This window comes from Saimiri boliviensis, chromosome 4 (assembly GCF_048565385.1).
Source record: "Saimiri boliviensis isolate mSaiBol1 chromosome 4, mSaiBol1.pri, whole genome shotgun sequence".
Classification (NCBI taxonomy): Eukaryota; Metazoa; Chordata; class Mammalia; order Primates; family Cebidae; genus Saimiri; species Saimiri boliviensis.
Window position 1 is genome coordinate 88,349,577 of NC_133452.1, and position 19,347 is coordinate 88,368,923.

The 19,347-nt window shown below is 50.5% G+C and overlaps 1 protein-coding gene across 2 annotated transcripts in view; it reads left to right on the plus strand.

The window, feature by feature from the left end:
• PTK7 (protein tyrosine kinase 7 (inactive)) overlaps window positions 1–19,347 on the plus strand; it is an 85,145-nt gene extending 65,798 nt beyond the window's left edge. For both annotated transcript variants that reach the window (XM_003923023.4, XM_010333886.3), the window contains exons 14-20: window positions 1,105–1,308; window positions 2,138–2,293; window positions 3,210–3,442; window positions 4,777–4,857; window positions 16,146–16,297; window positions 17,738–17,916; window positions 18,337–19,347. In XM_003923023.4, the coding sequence (XP_003923072.3) occupies window positions 1,105–1,308; window positions 2,138–2,293; window positions 3,210–3,442; window positions 4,777–4,857; window positions 16,146–16,297; window positions 17,738–17,916; window positions 18,337–18,497 (1,166 nt within the window). In that variant the 3' untranslated portion in view covers window positions 18,498–19,347. The remainder of the gene's footprint in view (window positions 1–1,104; window positions 1,309–2,137; window positions 2,294–3,209; window positions 3,443–4,776; window positions 4,858–16,145; window positions 16,298–17,737; window positions 17,917–18,336) is intronic.

Below are 19,347 nucleotides of genomic sequence, written 5' to 3' on the forward strand. Positions count from 1 at the left end.
GAGGACCAGGTCAGAATGCAGCAGGATAAGGTTCTTTTCTCCAGGAGGCCCAGAGAGGATGATGGGTCAGGTGAAAGGCCCTGCACTTAGCTCTGTGCCCCTGGGGGACTTATTTCTCCTCTGAGGTCTTGTTTCTGCATTCACAGGTAGAGGTGGTTTAAATGAGAAGCTCTCAAACTTTCTTGGTTTAGCAGCAGAGTTCTTTTTCTAGACAAAATATAATGTGAAAGTTTAAGCGGATAAAAACAAAGTGAGGAGGCCCCTTGGTGGGAACCACTGGGGTGTGTGTGGCAAGTGGGGGATCCTGCATGGTCTCTCTCCCTTCATTCCCCTAGTGACCCCTGAGACCCCTCCCTGTGGGCCATTGAAAGGCCCCTAAACCGGCAGATCCCTTCTACAGATGTTTATTGAAAAACTTGCTCTGTGCCAGGCAGTACCTGGAATTCTAAACCTGAAGCTCCCCAGTGCTGCTCTCCCGGGCCTCCTGGCTCACATTATCAAGTCACTTAGGAAGCTTCTTTTTTTGAGACAGAGTCTCACTCTGTTGCCCAGGCTGAAGTGCAACAGCACAATCTTGGCTCACTGCAACCTCCGCCTCCTGGGTTCAAGTGATTCTCCTGCCTCAGCCTCCCGAGTAGCTGGGATTACAGGCGAGCACTACCACGCCCAGCTAATTTTTGTATTTTTTAGTAGAGAGTGAGTCATCATGTTGGTCAGGCTGGTCTCGAACTCCTGACCTCATGATCTGCCCAGCTTGGCTTCCTAAAATGTGAGGATTACAGGTGTACCTGGCCAGGAAGCTTCTTAACAAATAGTCTGGGTTTGTGGCAGCTCCCTGACAGGTATGCTTCCCATCTGTATCACCTATCTTGGCTTCTGATGCACAGCCAGCTTGGGAATCCCTGGCCTCATCTCCTTCAGAGTCTTCCTGTGACCTTGGTGGGGCATGAGGACCTGCTGGCCCTCATTAAAGCCAGTAAAGGTGGCGACCCTCCCGGGCCATCTGCGAAGTTGTCCTGTGGATGGGGTTGGGAGGAGTTAATGGAGAAGCAGGGCTTGGTTTGCTTAGCAGCCCCTGCCCAGACCCATCCATGTGTCTCTCAGACAAGCCGGTGCCGGAGGAGTCGGAGGGCCCTGGCAGCCCTCCCCCCTACAAGATGATCCAGACCATTGGGCTGTCGGTGGGTGCTGCTGTGGCCTACATCATTGCCGTGCTGGGCCTCATGTTCTACTGCAAGAAGCGCTGCAAAGCCAAGCGGCTGCAGAAGCAGCCTGAGGGCGAGGAGCCAGAGATGGAGTGCCTCAACGGTGAGGGGCCCTGGATGGGGAGGTGGTGCCCGTGGGTGGGAGCTGAGCGCCCTCCCGCGGCCACGGAGGGGAGAGCGCCAGGACTCTGGAAACGGGTGGTTGGTGCTGGGCCTTGGACCTGGGGCTGCCCCACCCCTAGCAGGAAGCCTGGAGTTGACAGATTCCCAGGGACTGGGCTTCTGAGCAACCTGGCTTGAGACCTCTTCATTGGAGCTCCTTGGACCAGCTTCCTATGATTCCCTGCTGTTTCCTCCTCCAAGCACGAAGCCACAGATATCACTATGTATACACGTTGCTGTTGCTGGCTTTGTGTCCCCCGTGAGCTTAGAGTTCCCCCAAGGGCAGTCTTTCTGTTTGCTTCCCTTCTCCTATCCCCACTTCCCTGGACTGGTAGCTCCCTGAGGTCATTGCTGGGTCTCTCCTATCTGCTCAGGTGTTCAGGAGCAGGGGTCGGGTCTCCATTATTGTGATTTTTCCCTTTGTGCCTGTTTAGGGCTTTGGCCAATAGGAGGCCCCATGAAAGCAAAAAGTCCTTATTGTAGCTATGGTGTTCAAGGGCCAGCGGTTCAGATTAGCCATCTGCAGTTGATTCCATCTCAGAGGTCATAATCAGCTGCATCACTCAGCGGTCATGCCCTGGCGGATGCCCATCCCTCCCCCACCCAGCCCCAGCCCCATCATTTCATCATTTGGGCTCACCCTTTCAAGTGGAGCATGTGATTGGACCCAATTTGGCAAGAGTGGAAGACCAGGGGACAGAACAGAAATCCCCGTGGTGGCCAGCGTGTCTGGTCTCCTTGTGACACTCCACTGTGCTCCTTCTTCCCAGGTGGGCCTTTGCAGAACGGGCAGCCCTCAGCAGAGATCCAAGAGGAAGTGGCCTTGACCAGCCTGGGCTCTGGCCCTGCGGCCACCAATAAACGCCACAGCACAAGTGATAAGCTGCACTTCCCGCGGGCCAGCCTGCAGCCCATCACCACGCTGGGTATGTTGTCTTGAAGACAGCTGCCCCTGCCCAACTGCAGGTCACTGGCTGTGTCTTGAGGCTGGGGATGGGCTAGTGGTTCTGTAGTCCCTGAAACCTAGAATGTTAGGGGTGGAGGGAAGCATAGGTAGAGATCTAGTCCAGTGTGGCCCTGGGGCCTGTTACTGCCGTTCAAACAGATTTTGTCATTCCTGTGTGCCACCTGTAGTATTATTTACTTGATGTTTTATTTAAATTGACTCCTTTAAAAAAAAAAAAAACAAAAAACTAAGTTATCTTTCTTCTAGGAAAAAACATAAGAAATGGGTTTGTCGTAGTTAAATTTTTTCCTAGCATACGTTAACACGTGTTTCCTGGGCACGGTGGCTCATGCCTGTAATCCCAGCACTTTGGGAGGCTGAGGCGGGCGGATCACAAGGTCAGCAGATTGACACCATCCTGGCTAACACGGTGAAATCCCACCTCTACTAAAAATACAAAAAAATTAGCCACGTGTGGTGGCATGTGCCTGCAGTCCCAGCTACTCAGGAGGCTGAGGCAGGAGAATTGCTTGAACCTGGAGGTGGAGGTTGCAGTGAGCTGACATCTCGCCACTGCACTCCAGCCTGGGCAACAGAATGAGACTGTCTCAAAAAAAAAAAAAAAAAAAAAAAAAAAGACGTGTTTGCCATGAGATGAGCCACCAAAAATTCTCATGCAAGTCACCCTTTGGAAAATGCTGGATATTAGTTCAACTGTTTATTTTGCTGTTGGAGACACTGAAGCCTAAGGAGGGAGGGGGTCACAGCAGAACTGGGTCTTGTGCCCAGCCCAGGTGGGTGGGTCCCCACTGTCGGAGAGGCTAGGCCCCTCCCCCAGGTCATGGGCTGCCCCTGCCTGGGTGAAGGTGGCTGGCTGACTCAGACTGTACCCACAGGGAAGAGTGAGTTTGGGGAGGTGTTCCTGGCAAAGGCTCAGGGCTTGGAGGAGGGAGTGGCGGAGACCCTGGTACTTGTGAAGAGCCTGCAGAGCAAGGACGAGCAGCAGCAGCTGGACTTCCGGAGGGAGTTGGAGATGTTTGGGAAGCTGAACCATGCCAACGTGGTGCGGCTCCTGGGGCTGTGCCGGGAGGCTGAGCCCCACTACATGGTGCTGGAGTATGTGGACCTGGTACGCTGCTGGCAGAGGATGCGGGGGTCTCGGGTAGGACAGTGTCCTACAAAGGTGGGAGTCGGGCTGGAGCACTCTGAAAACCTTGTCTCATGCGGTCTCAGCTGAGCCCTCACCTGCCTGCCCTTAACACCTTGCCCACCTTGTGATGCTCAGCTTCTGCCTTCACGGCTCTCGTGGGGGTCTCGGTAGGGCAGTGTCCTACAATGGTGGGAGTCGGGCTGGAGCACCAGGAGAACCTTACCTCGTGTGGTCTCAGCCGAGCCCTCGCCTGCCTGCTATTACACCATGCCCGTCTTGTGATGCTCAGCTTCTGCCCTCCCTGCTCTTGGATGCCTCCTTTTCCTTTATCAGCACCCTCCATCTTTCCATCTGTATCTTGGGGGGTGGGTCCTAAGTTCTTCTGGGGCTTCTCACTCTCACACTGCAGGAATGCCTTCCAGCTCGTCTTCTCTGACTCTTGTTTCTTTGGTTTGTTGTTTTTTCCTCCCCAAAAGCTCGTCCCCACTTGAGAATAAACATGTCAGAGCCCACTTTTCCTTCCCTCCTTCCTAGCACGACTTGTGGCATGAGTGTTACCCCAGCCACCAGCCTTCTCCTCTCCACTCAGGGTGTCTTTCCCCGAGCTGCCCCTTCCTGTCATTCCCCAGCTGGTCCTGGCCCTCAGCCCATGGTCCTGAAACTTCTGCTTCTCAAATCCCTAGCTCTGGAGCAAGAGTGGGCAGGAGTCCTGTCAGTCTTTCCATTAACAAGTACTTATGAGGTTGGGCACAGTGGCTCACACCTGTAATCCCAGTGCTTTGGGAGGCTGAGGCAGGAGGATCACTTGAGGTCAGGAGTCTGAGACCAGCCTGGGCAACACAGTGAGACTCTGTCTCTACAAAAAAAAAAAAAAAAAAAATTAAAAGCAAGTACTTATGAGTGCTTTATGTATGTTTCTGCTGCTGGTGTTCTTCTCTGTTCGTTTCTATTAAATTGCAAAGCTCTGGAGGACAGGAGTTTCCTCTCAGGAATCTTTGAGGAAAGAGGGTAGGGGACTGTTTTCCTCCTGGCTCACTGAGGATAGGGGCTGTGTTGCCCCACCTGTCTGGGGGTTCCCCTTGGGGTAGAAATGCCAATTCTCTTTGTGACTGAGAGAGCCTCTAGGAGGTGTCTCCTGTCTATTTTTAAATTTCTGCACTCCTAGTGAACTTTCCCTGCGGGAAAGGGCCCAGGCTAGCTTAGCCTTCTCACTGCCTCCCCAGGCAGGAATTCTGCGAGCACCTGCTTGGTCTGAGGCTCACAGCCAAATGGCTGTGCACTGACCTGAGCGAGATGCCTGGCTTTTCCCTTAGGGAGACCTCAAGCAGTTCCTGAGGATTTCCAAGAGCAAGGATGAAAAATTGAAGTCACAGCCCCTCAGCACCAAGCAGAAGGTGAGGATGGGGTGAGGATGGGGAGGGAGGGAGAAGGTATCCAGGGCTGGGCCACTAGCAGCAGAGGCACCTTTATTGAGGGCTCCCTATAGGCCAGGCCCTCGGTTAAGAACTTCACATGTGTTACTGTAATTATCATAGTGGTCCTCTGAAATATATACCACTATCCCCATTTTGTGGATGAAGACATTGAGGCTTAGGAGGTTGTATGTCTCAGGTCATATAGCCTGTCGCAGGTCATGTAGCCTGGAAATGGCTTTGCACTGCCATGCTGGCTTCACAGAGAAGAGCTACCCTTGGCCCTTGCCTCCGGGCAGGAGCTTGTGTTGGAACAGAAAACCTCCCCACCTGCTGTGAGCTCTGCACTGGAGAAGCAGCAAGCAGCCTGAGCGCAGGGGCCTGCTGGGCTGGGTGCGGGCCTTCAGCTCTGAGTGGAGAAGACTCTTGTGTAAATGGGCTGCCTGGGTATCACCCCTAGTGGTTTCACCTTGCCCTCTCCCTTGGGCTGTAGCTGCCTAGCATTTCCTTCCAGTTCTCTTCCTGCCTTCTGGGCAGAGGTTGCTCTGGGCACAGAGCCCTGGCTGGGGTCCCCATGGTGGAGCAGATCTTGGTTGAAACAGTGAAGAAGGGAAAGCTTGCCTGCTACTCTCTGCCACCTCGGTCCATACCTTTCTAGTGCCTGGGGCTTGCTGTGGCCTGGTCCCCTCTTTCTTCTCTCAGGTTCTTCTTGCCCATAGCCTCCTCCTCTCCCCTCTGAAATGGATCTACTTCCTTCCATGTGACTGGGGAGTCTGCTTCCAAGCTGGCAGTGAAGTGACTCTGTAAACCAAATCAGAGCTCAGGGCAGGGTAGGCAGAAGGCTCTGCCCTTTCTCCCAGGGCACCATTCCTTGCCTGGTAGGCTGTCCCAGGTCACAGACTCTAGAGGCAGAGCAGAAAGGCATGGCTGGCAGATCAGGATCAGTCAGGTGAATGGGACCCTGGCTGCCCCCAGTCTCTCTGGGGAAGCAGCTCTGTGCCCTTCAGGCTGGCCCCCTCTTATTACATGTGAATTTACTAAGATCCAGACAGGACAAGTGACCTGGCCTCCTGGCATCACACCCCTATCTCCATCCCTGTGAAGCTGCAGGAACTGCGTATAGTGGCTTTAGAGGATAATCCATAGGATGGGACTTGCCAGTCCAGCTCAATGAGATTTCAGGACTGAAGAGCTCACAAATTAGGATACTCACAGAGCCAGTGAATCCTCACTGAACCTGGTGTGGCCCCAAGGGCCCTTGGGAATGCATAATTAAAATAGGCATCTGCTAGGTGCGGTGGGAGGCTGAGGCAGGAGGATTGCTTCAGCTCAGGAGTTTGAGACCAGCCTGAGCAACATGGTAAGACCCTGTCTCTACAAAATGTAAAAAGCTAACCGGGCGTGGTGGTGTGCCTGTAGTCTCAGCCACTTGTGAGGCTGAGGAGGAAGAATCACTGGAGCCCAGGTGGTTGAGGCTGCAGTGAGCCATGATTGCACCACTGCACTCCAGCCTGGGCAACAGATAGAGATCTGTCTCAAAGAGAAAAAAAAAAAATTGACAGGCATCTTGCCCTTGGGGCACTTAAGATCTAGTTGGGAGATTAGGTACAAGAGTGTGACCTGTGCCTTACAGACTTGAGGTAAAACGGAAAGCAAGTGGGAAACATTAGGAGATGTCGAAGACACGCATGTCCTTTAGGTGGACCGATGGCTGTGGTTAACAAGTTTTCCTGGTAGAGAAAACCATTTGAGTTCAGTTCTCAAGGACAGGAAGTACTTGAATGGCAGGAAGGGGATGGCTTCAGGAGTCAGGGGAGTCAAAGTGGGATTCTCTGGCTGGGATGGACATAGGCTGCCAGGAAGTCAGTTACCTCTCTCATGTGACCTCTCATTTGTGTGACTGCAAATCATCACCACCTTTGCTAAACATCTTTTTCTCACTTTTTTTGCCATAGCATCTTAAATATGATGGGGCAGCTTTAATAAGTTGGGTTCTACACTCTCCAAGGACAGTGCTCTGTGGCAGATAAGGAGGATGCTTTTCTGAAAAATGGAGGCCAGGCACGGTGGCTCATACCTGTAATCTCAGCACTTTGGGAGGCCTAGGCTGGCGGTTCACTCGAGCCCAGGAGTTTGAGACCAGCGTGGCCAACATGGTGAAGCCCCATCTCTACTAAAAATACAAAAAGTAGCCGAGTCTGATGTTGCATGCATGTAATTCCAGCTACTTGGGACGCTGAGGCAGGAGAATCGCTTGAGCCAGGGAGGCAGAGGTTGTAGTCATGCCACTGCACCCCCGCCTGGGCAACAGGAGTCAAACACTGTCTAAAAAAAAGCAGATTTCTAGACCATGACTCAGAATGAGGGAATCAATATTTGAGAGTGAGATCTCGGGACCTGAATTTTTCAAGCACGCTCTCCAGCGGATTCCTAAGCTCATTAAAGTTCAAGGAGCCGTGGTGGAGACTAGTAGCTTTGAAATGCTTTTTGATTATAATCCCTTTTAGGAAATGCATTTTTAAGCTAGATGGAGTAGTATATGCCTGTAATCCCAGTTACTTGGAAGGCTGAGGCCAGAAGATCCTTTGGGCCCAGGTGTTTGAGGCCAGCCTGAGTGACATAGCAAGAACTGCATCACTAAACAAGAAAAAATAAATGCGTTTTACTCATGATCTAATGTGCAGGTTTATGTAACTAAAATTAAACTTTCACAGTGTTGTGTTTGATGCACTTGATGTTTCCTGCCCTATCCTCCTTTTATCTATTTTTATTTTTTTATTTATTTTTTATTTTTTTTTTTGAGACGGAGTTTCGCTCTTGTTACCCAGGCTGGAGTGCAATGGCGCGATCTCGGCTCACCGCAACCTCCGCCTCCTGGGTTCAGGCAATTCTCCTGCCTCAGCTTCCTGAGTAGGTGGGATTACAGGCACGCGCCACCATGCCCAGCTAATTTTTTGTATTTTTAGTAGAGACGGGGTTTCACCATGTTGACCAGGATGGTCTCGATCTCTTGACCTCGTGATCCACCCGCCTCGGCCTCCCAAAGTGCTGGGATTACAGGTTTGAGCCACCGCGCCCGGCCCTTATTTTTATTTTTTATAGAGATGGGGTCTCGCCACTTTGCCCAGGCTGGTCTCGAACTCTTGGGCTCAAGCAATCCTCCTGCCTCATTCACCTAAAGTGCTGGGATTACAGGCATGAGCCACCATGGCTGGCCTCCTTTCTACCCTTTTTTTTTTAAGTCCACTGAAATGGTTTCAAGACCCGTGTAAGTCTCGATCAGCAGTTTGGAAAGGACTGCTTTTGGGAATTCCATGAAAATGAAAATTCTTGGGAAAGATATACTAAAACTTGTAGGTACTTTATTGTGCTAGTTATGTATTGAGCTGATCTGTCACTTTATATTCCTAGACCTAGGAGAACAAAAGGGGAAAAACTTAAGTTTGTTTGTCTGTTTTGAGACGGAGTTTTGCTCTTGCTGTGCACGCTGGAGTGCAATGGTGCGATCTCGGCGCACCACAACCTCTGCCTCCCAGGTTCAAGCAACTCTTCTGCCTCATTCTCCCAAGCAGCTGGGATTACAGGCATGTACCACCACACCGGCTAATTTTGTATTTTTAGTAGAGACAGGGTTTCTCCTTGTTGGTCAGGCTGGTCTCGAACTCCTGACCTCAGGTGATCCACCCGCCTTGGCCTCCCAAAGTGCTGGGATTACAGGCATGAGCCACTGTGCCCCGACAAACTTAAGTATTTAAAGAGTGGTGGAGTGGTAGGCAGGGTGTTCCTTGGCCAGCTAGAGTTGGAGCAAAGTGTCATATTGAGTGCGGGTGGGCTGAGGGGAGCCTCAGGAGGATTTTAAGATAGCAGTGAGTAGATAGAAATCAGAGACACAGTCCTGGGTGTTGGCATAATGGTAGGTAATGCCTTTTGGTAGCTGATAAGATGGTGTCAGAGAACTGTAATCTGTGATTGCTCCATGGATCACCTGTGAGCTAATGACGCAATGAGAAGCAGGATCAGCTTAGCATACCTGGTGGACCGTGCTTCATGGAGTCAGATGCCATGCAGGAAACAAAAGGCCCCTTGTGAGAAGATCTCAGTAGTGTCACAGTGGGTTAGCCAGAACATGGGCAAACCCCTGGGGTGTTAAAATTGGAAAGGAAGGAGTGGGTCTGATCTTCACCAAAGAACGGATCTTTGAGACGGAGTTTTGCTTGTGACACAGGCTGGGGTGCAATGGCACGATCTCGGCTCACCGCAACCTCCGCCTCCTGGGTTCAGGCAATTCTCCTGCCTCAGCCTCCTGAGTAGCTGGGACTACAGGCACGCGCCACCATGCCCAGCTAATTTTTTGTATTTCTAGTAGAGACGGGGTTTCACCACGTTGACCAGGATGGTCTCGATCTCTTGACCTCGTGATCTACCCGCCTCAGCCTCCCAAAGTGCTGGGATTACAGGCTTGAGCCACCGTGCCCGGCTAAGAACGGATCTTTTATAACAGTATTTGAGAATTAATCCAGTGGCTATCTCATGGCGTCTTGCCCAGCATCAAGGAAACACCTAATTGGCTTGAGTCTAACAGAATTCTCTTTTACTGCCCTTGCTTAGCCAGTATTTCCGGAAGCGCCACCTCTCCGGAAAGATAGCAAGTCAGTTACCATGCCAAGTCCACCTTCTTCTGTTTCCCGTGACTAGGAGCAAAGTGTTTAGCTTGTGAGCCAGATGAGAGAGAGCAGGCTGAGGGGACTCACAGGTCTGATGAAGCCACATTACCAAAGCCTCTGGCTGCCGCTTCCAAAGAATCGAACAAGGTTGTTCAATGCCCTGGGATTTGGAAGCCTGAAGTGGAGTTGGCTCTGTTTATGAGGCCACTGAAGCAGCCTGGCCCCTTTACCACCAGCACACTTGGGGCATTCTGAGGACAGTGCTCTTGGGATTATTTTAGGGATGTAGACTCTGCTTTTTCATGGAGACCCCAGTGCACTTCCCTGTACTCAGAGAGGCCCAGTAATCCTGGCAGGCCTATCCACCCACCCTGTTCTTAACTCTCCTCACTGGTTACCTGTTTAATTGAAAGCTATGCTGAGATTTTATGTCTCCACTGTTGATAAAGAAATGAACCAAAAACAGTCGGGCTTGGTGGCTCACGGCTGTAATCCTAGCACTTTGAGAGACCAAGGCAGGCAGATCACTTAAGGTCAATTTGGGACCAGCCTGGCCAACATGATGAAACCCTGTCTCTACTAAAAAATACAAAAATTTGCTAGGCGTGGTGGCACGTGCCTGTAGTCCTGTGACTCGGGAGGCTCAAGCACAAGAATAGCTTGACCTTGGGAAGTGGAGGTTGTAGTAGGCCGAGACTGTGCCACTGCACTCCAGCCTGGGTGACAGAGTGAGACTGTCTGGATGAGGCTTTCCCCAACTCTAATTACGTCATTCATTTAGCACCTCTGCATTAATGTACTGCCTGTTAGAGCCTCAGGCAGCACGGATCAGGATGATGATGGAAATGATATCTCTGCTGGTCAGTATACCCGTCACTAGCTTCATATAGCAGCTGTACACTTGGAATTTGGCTAGAGTGACAGAGGAACTGAATTTTTATTTTTATTTTATTTATTTTTTAGAGACAGAGTCTTGCTCTGTCACCCAGGCTAGAGTGCAGTGGCAGGATCTTGGCTCACTGCAGCCTCTACCTCCTGGGTTCAAATGATTCTCCTGCCTCGGCCCTCTAAGTAGCTGGGATTATAGGCATGTGCCACCACACCTGGCTGATTTTTGTATTTTTAGTAAAGATGGGGTTTTATCATGTTATCCAGGCTGGTCTCGAACTCCTGATCTCAAGTGATCCTCTTGACTTGGCCACCCAAAGTGCTGGGATTACAGACGTGAGCCACCACACCTGGCCTGAATTTTATTTATTTTATTTTATTATTTCATTTTATGAGACAGGGTCTCATTCCATCACCCAGGCTGCAATGCAGTGGTGCAATCATGGCTCACTGCAGCCTCGACCTTTGGGGCTCAAGTGATCCTCTCACTTCAGCCTCCTAAGTAGCTGAGACTACAGGCACCCACCACCACACCTGACTAATTTTTAAATTTTTTCTAGAGATGGGGGTCTCACTACGTTGCCAAGGCTGGTCTCAAACTTCAAGGCTCAAGCAATCCTCCCATGTCTGCTTCTCAAACTGCTGGAATTACAGGCCGGCATGAGCTGCTATGCCAACCCAGAACTGAATTTTAAATGTTACTGAGTTTTAATTAACTTAAAGCCAGGCGCAGTGGCTCATACCTGTAATCCCAGCACAGGTATGAGAAGGCCAAGGTGGAAGGATTGCTTGGGCCAGGAGTTTGAGACCAGCCTGGGCAATGAAGTGAGACTGTCTCTCAAAAATAAAAGTAGGCCTGGTGTGGTGACTCACACCTATATTCCAGCACTTTGGGAGGCCAAGGCAGGCGGATCACTTAAGGTCAGTTCAGGACCAGCCTGGCCAACATGGTGAAACCCCATCTCTAATAAAAATACAAAAATTAGCTGTGCGTGGTGGTGGGCACCTGTAATTGTAGCTACTCAGGAGGCTGATGCAGGAGAATCACTGGAACCCGGGAGGTGGAGGTTGCAGTGAACCAAGATAGCACCACTGCACTCCAGCCTGGGCAACAGAGCGAGACTCAGTCTCAAAATAAATAAAGTAACTAATTAAATAAATAAAAATAATTAGCCAGGCATGGTGTTGCATGCCAGTAGTTCCAGCTACTAGGGAGGCTGTGGTGAGAAGATCACTTGAGGCTGGGAGGTTGAGGATGCAGTTTAACTGTGATTGGGCCACTTTATTCCAGCCTAGGCAACAGATACTCTGTCTCAAAAAAAAAAAAAAAAAAAAAAAAAAAAAGATTTTAATTAAATTTAAGTAGCCGAATGGGGATAGTGGGTACCATATAGGACAGCACAGATTTAGACCGTTGTTTTAAAATATTTTTGACTGAGACCTACATTAGCAAAAAGTACATTTTACATCACAACCCAATACACACATATGTATATATTTTTAAAATGAAAACGTTTCATGAATGCTGCTCCAAGTGTGATGTGCTCTATTTTCTGTTCCTTTTCTTTTTTTCTTTAATGCTGGCTAATATTCCCTAAATTGTTTTTTTTTTTGTTTTTTTTGTTTTTGTTTGTTTGTTTTTGAGACGGAGTTTTCACTCTTGTTACCCAGGCTGGAGTGCAATGGCACGATCTCAGCTCACCGCAACCTCCACCTCCTGGGTTCAGGCAGTTCTCCTGCCTCAGCCTCCTGAGTAGCTGGGATTACAGGCACGTGCCATCATGCCCAGCTAATTTTTTGTATTTTTAGTAGAGACGGGGTTTCACCATGTTGACCAGGATGGTCTCGATCTCTCGACCTTGTGATCCACCCGCCTCGGCCTCCCAAAGTGCTGGGATTACAAGCTTGAGCCACCGCGCCCGGCCTCCCTAAATTGGTTTAATGACATACAGGTTGTGACCGTAGTTAGCAAACCACCAGTAGAGGTGTGGGGCCCACAGGGATGTCACTGGCCGGTGCCCAAGAAAACTGAGAAGAGATGTCTGCGGAGTGTCCCCTCTCCTAGCACTAGGGCTTGGTGCCGCTGCTGAACTTCCTGTGACCTCAGGGAGCCAGGCAGGGGAAGCTGCTCTGAGCCAGCCAGGGATGCTGAAGGGCCAGCTTAGGAGCCAGGAGCCCCACCTCTGTGCCCACTGGTGGGCAGACAGTCCATCAGCAGCGATGTGACCCAGATAGGCAGCTGCAGTGGTAGGGAAGAGCCAGGCTTTGGCACTGGGTTGGCTCTAAAGCCTCGACATGGGCCCTTGGATGAAGCTGAGGCTGAGCCCTGCCACACAGAGCGTGTGTGGGGAGAGGCAGCCAGCCTCTGTGTGGGGTGTGGCACACAGCGGGTGCTCAGCAAATGGCCCTTCCCCTTCTCTGTGAATGGGTGGTTTCTTACTTGCACTTACTTACTTGCTTTGGCCAGCCCCGTTACATTCCACCATCACCCACTGTGTATGGCACATGGTACTCAGTTGGTTTTTTTTTTTTTTTTTTTTTTTTTGAGACGGAGTTTTGCTCTTGTTACCCAGGCTGGAGTGCAATGGCGCGATCTCGGCTCACCGCAACCTCCGCCTCCTGGGTTCAGGCAATTCTCCTGCCTCAGCCTCCTGAGTAGCTGGGATTACAGGCACGTGCCACCATGCCCAGCTAATTTTTTGTATTTTTAGTAGAGACGGGGTTTCACCATGTTGACCAGGTTGGTCTCGATCTCTCGACCTTGTGATCCACCCGCCTCGGCCTCCCAAAGTGCTGGGATTACAGGCTTGAGCCACCGCGCGCGGCCCTCAGTTGTTTTTTTTTTAAAGAGAGACAGGATCTCACAATGTTGCCCAGGCTGGCTTTGAACTCTTGGGCTCAAGCAGTTCTCCCACCTCACCCTCTTGAGTAGCTGGGACTATGGGCGCCTAGCTTAAATTTATATTTGTTCAGTGCATTAATATATACTTTTAAAATGTTAATGTAATTTAGTTACATTTCATATATAGTGTATAATATATTCATATGGCTCAAAATTTAACAAAGAGTATTAATGAAAAATCTGCCTAACTCTCTTATACTTTGGAAAATAGTTGGGCATTATTTGTATAGCTAGAGATATTCATATTCTAGACTTGCTCTTGGCTATCTTAGAGAAACTCATACATGTATACATCTATAAAAATGTTTCTAGTAACACTGTTTTTAATAGCCCCAAACTGGAAACAACCCACTGGCATTCGAATTAAAGTATGAAGCTAGGTGCGGTGGCTCAAGCCTGTAACCCCAGCACTTTGGGAGGCCAAGGCAGGCAGGTCACTTGAGGTCAGGAGTTTCAGACTAGCCTGACTAACATGGTGAGACCCTGTCTCTCCTAAAAATACAAAAATTAGCCAGGTGTTGTGGTGGGTACCTGTAATCCCAGCTGCTTGAGAGGCTGAGGCATGAGAGTCACTTGAACCTGGGAGGCAGAGGTTGCAGCGAGCTGAAATCATGCCACTGCCCTCCAGCCTGGGCAACAGAGTGAGACCCTGTCTCAAACAAGATGGTTATAATGAAAGACAGAAGGCTGGACGTGGTGGCTCATGCCTTTAATCCCAGCACTTTGGGAGGCCAAGGCGGGCAGATCACAAGGTCAGACATTCGAGGGCAGCCTGACCAATATGGTGAAACCCCATCTCTACTAAAAATACAAAAATTAGCCAGGCATGGTAGTGCGTGCCTGTAATCCCAGCTACTCAGGAGGCTGAGGCAGGAGAATTGCTTGAACCCAGGAGGCGAAGGTTGCAGTCGAGATTGAGTCATTGCACTCCAGCCTGGGCAACAGAGCAAGACTCCTCCTCAGGAAAAAAACAAACAAACAAAAAATGAAAATAAAGAGACCAAGTCCAGTGATTTAAAAAAATGAATCTGGGTGGCCCAGTGGCTCAGACCTATAATCCTATCACTTTGGGAGGTAGAGGTGGAAGAATTGCTTGATCCCAGGAGTTTGAGACCAGCCTGAGCAACATAGGGAGACCCTGTCTCCAGCCTGAATGACAGAGCAAGACCCTATCTCAAAAAATTAATAATCATGACCTTACAGTGTTGGCTAGGCCTGGTGGCTCACGCTTGTAATCCCAGTGCTTTGAGAGGCCGAGGTGAGTGGATCACCTGAGGTTGGGCATTTGAGACCATCCTGGCCAACACGGTGAAACCCCATCTCTACTAAAAACACAAAAATTAGCTGGGCATGGTGGTGCACACTTATAATCCCAGCTATCTGGAAGGCTGAGGGAGGAGAATCACTTGAACTCAGCGGGGAGTGGGGATGGGGGTGGAGGTTGCAGCGAGCTGAGATCGCACCACTACACTCCAGCCTGGCCTCCACCACGCACACACACATTTTTAACACAACTAGTAGAAAAGATAGACTTGAAATAAAATGAAAAACAACCTGTAAAGATATCATCTGTGATGGGGCATGGTGCTGCTCACCTGAAATCCTGGTGCTTTGGGAAGCTGAGGCAGGAGGATTGCTTGAAGTTAGATGTTTGAGACCAGCCTGGGCAACATAGAAAAAGCACCATCTCTACAAAAAAAAATTTGTTTTTTTTTGAGACAGAGTTTCACTCTTGTTACCCAGGCTGGAGTGCAATGGCACGATCTCAGCTCACCGCAACCTCCGCCTCCTGGGTTCAAGCAATTCTCCTGCCTCCGCCTCCTGAGTAGCTGGGATTACAGGCACGTGCCACCATGCCCAGCTAATTTTTTGTATTTTTAGTAGAGACGGGGTTTCACCATGTTGACCAGGATGGTCTCGATCTCTCGACCTCGTGATCCACCCGCCTCGGCCTCCCAAAGTGCTGGGATTACAGGCTTGAGCCACCATGCCCAGCAAAAAAATTTTTTTAATTAGAAAGTAAGCTGGGGCTGGGCGTGGTGGCTCATGACTGTAATCCCAGAGCTTTGGGAGGTTCAGGCGGGCAGATCACAAGGTCAGGAGTTCAAGACCAGCCTGGCCAACGGAGTGAAATGCTGTCTCTACTAAAAACACAAAAAATTAGCTGGGCATGGTGGTGGGCATCTGTAGTTCCAGCTACTTGGGAGGCTGAGACAGGAGAATCACTTGAACCCAGGAGGCAGAGATTGCAGTGAGCCGCGATTACACCACTGTACTCCAGCCTGGGTAACAGTACAAGACTGTCTCAAAAAAAAAAAAGCTAGGCATAGTGGTTCAAACTGATAGTCCTAGCTACTTGGAAGGCTGAGGTAGGAGGATTGCTTGAGCCCACGAGTTTAGAGGCTGCAGTGAGCTGTGATCACGTCACTGTACTCTAGCCTGGGTGACAGAGTGAGACCCTGTTGCTTGAAAATAAAAAATATCAGCTATGATTTTACCCACTTATTTTTTCACTGGACAAGTGGTTACTGTGTGTGTGCCCCTAGGCCCGTGTGCCACTCACTTAATCGGACACTTGGCTGTGTGTCAGCATGGTGTCAGGCACTTTATTTTGCTTAATTCAGTCTTCCAGCAACCCAGGAAGGCAGGTACTGTTATTATCCTCTTTTTACAGAGAAGAAAGCTGAGGCTGTTGTGCTTCTGGGCTTCCTACGCAGCACACCAATAGCATTGAAACTCTGCCAAGGGTTGTGTTGAGGATGGTCACCTTGACGCCTAGTCCTGGGCTGCTGTAACAGGCCCCTTTATCTCCCCAGGTGGCCCTGTGCACCCAGGTGGCCCTGGGCATGGAGCATCTGTCCAACAACCGCTTTGTGCATAAGGACTTGGCTGCTCGAAACTGCCTGGTCAGCGCCCAGAGACAAGTGAAGGTGTCTGCCCTGGGTCTCAGCAAGGATGTGTACAACAGGTAGAAGGGCATGTGTCGGGTGGGGGCTCCTTCTTTTCTCCCAGAGGGTGAGGGGCAAAGGACAGACAGTTTGGAGGTATGGGAAAGGGTTTAGTACCTGCTTAGTCCAAAGCTGGAGGGCCTGGAATGGGGAAGAACTTTCTCATCCTTTTTCTAAGAGTACAGCAGGTGGCCAGGTGTGGTGGCTCATGCCTGTAATCCCAGCACTTTGGGAGGCTGAGGCGGGTGGATCCCGAGTTCAGGAGTTCAAGAGCAGCCTGGCCAAGATGGTGAAATCCCTTCTCTAATAAAAATACAAAAATTAGCTGGGCGTGGTGGCAGGCGCCTGCAATCTCAGCTACTTGGGAGGCTGAGGCAGAGAACTGCTTGAACCTAGGAGGTGGAAGTTGCAGTGAGCCAAGATCAAGCCACTACATTCCAGCCTGGGTGACAGAGTAAGACTGCATCTCAAAAAAAAAAAAAAAAAAAAAAGGGAGAATACAGCAGGCTTTCCAGCCAGTGAAGTCCTTGATGGTTGTAAAATGTCTCTAGTGATTAAATAAATATATAAATAAATAAACCTTTTTCTAAAACAATAGGCAAACTTGATAAGGATTTTTATATAGTCTAATTTTACGGCTCCCTCTGTAACTTCCTGAGCTCAGTCATTATTATTTTGGAGTCTGAGACTGACAGCTCAGCACCCATGCCAGAGCTTGCTCTAGAGAGTCTATGTGGGCTTCACAGCACGGCTGGGAATGTCCCCTCGAGTCCCCCGGTTCCATGTCACCCCTGTTTGTCTATCGCTGTAGTGAGGATTGATTTATCACTAATAAAGCTCTTTCCATTTAATGATTCTTATCTTTTACATTTTTACAACCAATATAGAAAGCATGTGTGACTGTTAGCTTTTCTGTTAACATTTAGGCAAAGTTTGATCTTTAGTGGATTTTTTTTTTTTGAGACAGGGTTTCGCTTTCCTTGCCCAGGCTGGAGTGCAATGGGACAATCTTGGCTCACTGCAACCTCTGCCTCCTGGGTTCAAGCAATTCTCCTGTCTCAGCATCCCAAATAGCTGAGATTACAGGAGTGTGCCACCACACCTGCCTAATTTTTTGTATTTAGTAGAGACAGGGTTTCACCATGTTGGTCAGGCTGATCTCAAACTCCCGACCTCAGGTGATCCACCCGCCTCAGCCTCCAAAGTTCTGGGATTACAAGCGTGAACCACCCCGCCCAGCCATTAATGGAATTTTTTAACCATCAAACCCTGTGTGGTTGCCTCCAGATTTTGTCTAGTGTACTCCGGTGCTCAGCACACATGTGATCAATTTCTTGGTGTCTGTATGTAGAAAGGCTGGGCTCCAGCCTGGGGATGAGTTCCAGACGAGGGATATGAGGCTGCAGCGCCAGGCCACGCTTCTCATCCCATCTCACTCCTGGGTTGCTTCTCTCCTGCAGTGAGTACTACCACTTCCGCCAGGCCTGGGTGCCACTGCGCTGGATGTCCCCCGAGGCCATCCTGGAGGGTGACTTCTCTACCAAGTCCGATGTCTGGGCCTTCGGTGTGTTGATGTGGGAAGTGTTTACACATGGAGAAATGCCCCATGACGGGCAGGCAGATGATGAAGTGCTGGCAGGTAGGCAGCCGCATGGCTAAGGGAGGATTCCAGATGGGCCCCAGATGCAGGTCCTGCTCAGGGGCCCAGGCTTCAGCCTGCCTCCCCTCTCAGGGCTGCTGCTGAGCAGGCACACAGATACGACCACTTTGATTGTTAAAATACTGCAATACTTTTATATTGGTTGGTAAATAGCCTTTGCCCCTAGTGCCCACTGCAGCCACTCTGCCGCCCACTTCAGCTCCTATGCCCATCCTTCCAGCCAGAGTGAGTGGGGCCAGGGGAGTCATCTTTTTTCATTGCGAGTGCCCACCTACCACTGCCCAGCACTGTCCCAGAGGCATCCTTGGGTGGCCGTTTGTAGGAACTACAAGCTCCACAAAGTGTTGAACAAGCTGTTGAATGTTTTGGCCAACATTGCACCTGCTGTCTTCCCTACAGATTTGCAGGCTGGGAAGGCTAGACTTCCTCAGCCTGAGGGCTGCCCTTCCAAGCTCTATCGGCTGATGCAGCGCTGCTGGGCCCTCAGCCCCAAGGACCGGCCCTCGTTCAGCGAGATTGCCAGCGCCCTGGGAGACAGCCCTGTGGACAGCAAGCCGTGAGGAGGGAGTCCAGTGGGCTGTGCCTCAGGATGGCGTGGGCAGGGGAGGACATCTCCAGAGGGGAGCTCACAGCATGAGGGGCAAGATCCCTGTCCTCCTGGGCCCTGAGGCCCCTGTCCTAGCGCAGCAGGCATTGCTGAGGTCTGAGCAGGGCCTGGCCTTTCCTCCTCTTCCTCACCCTCGTCCTTTGGGAGGCTGACTCAGACCCAAACTGGGTGACTAGTTGGGCCTTGGGCTTGGCAGTTTTCTCTGCCACCTCTTCCCCTATCAGGGACAGTGTGGGTACCTCAGGTAACCCCAATTTCTGGCCTGCAACTTCTCCCCTTAACCGGGTCCAACTCTGCCACTCACCTGCCAACTTTGCCTGCGGAGGGCGGAGCTTGGGATGAGCTGGGTCTTGGGGGAGTTCCTTACTATTTTCCAGTTCTGGGCACACAGGGTTAAGGAGTCTCTTGGCCCACGGGTCCCACTTGGGGGTCTAGACCAGGACGGTAGAGGACACAGCAAGTGAGTCCTCTCTACTGTGGGCTGTGCAGGCTGACCCAGACCCATGCCTTCCCCCAGCCTTCTCTCCTTTCCTCATCCTAAGTGCCTGGCAGATGAAGGAGTTTTCAGGAGCTTTTGACACTATATAACCCGCCCTTTTTGTATGCACCATGGGCGGCTTTTATACGTAATTGCAGCGTGGGGTGGGTGGGCATGGGAGGTAGGGGTGGTCCCTGGACGAGATGAGGAGGGTGGGCCACCACTACCCCACACTTTTATTGTTGTTTTTGTTTTTGTTTTGTTTTGTTTTGTTTGTTTTTGTTTTTTACACTCGCTGCTCTCAATAAAGAAGCCTTTTTTACAA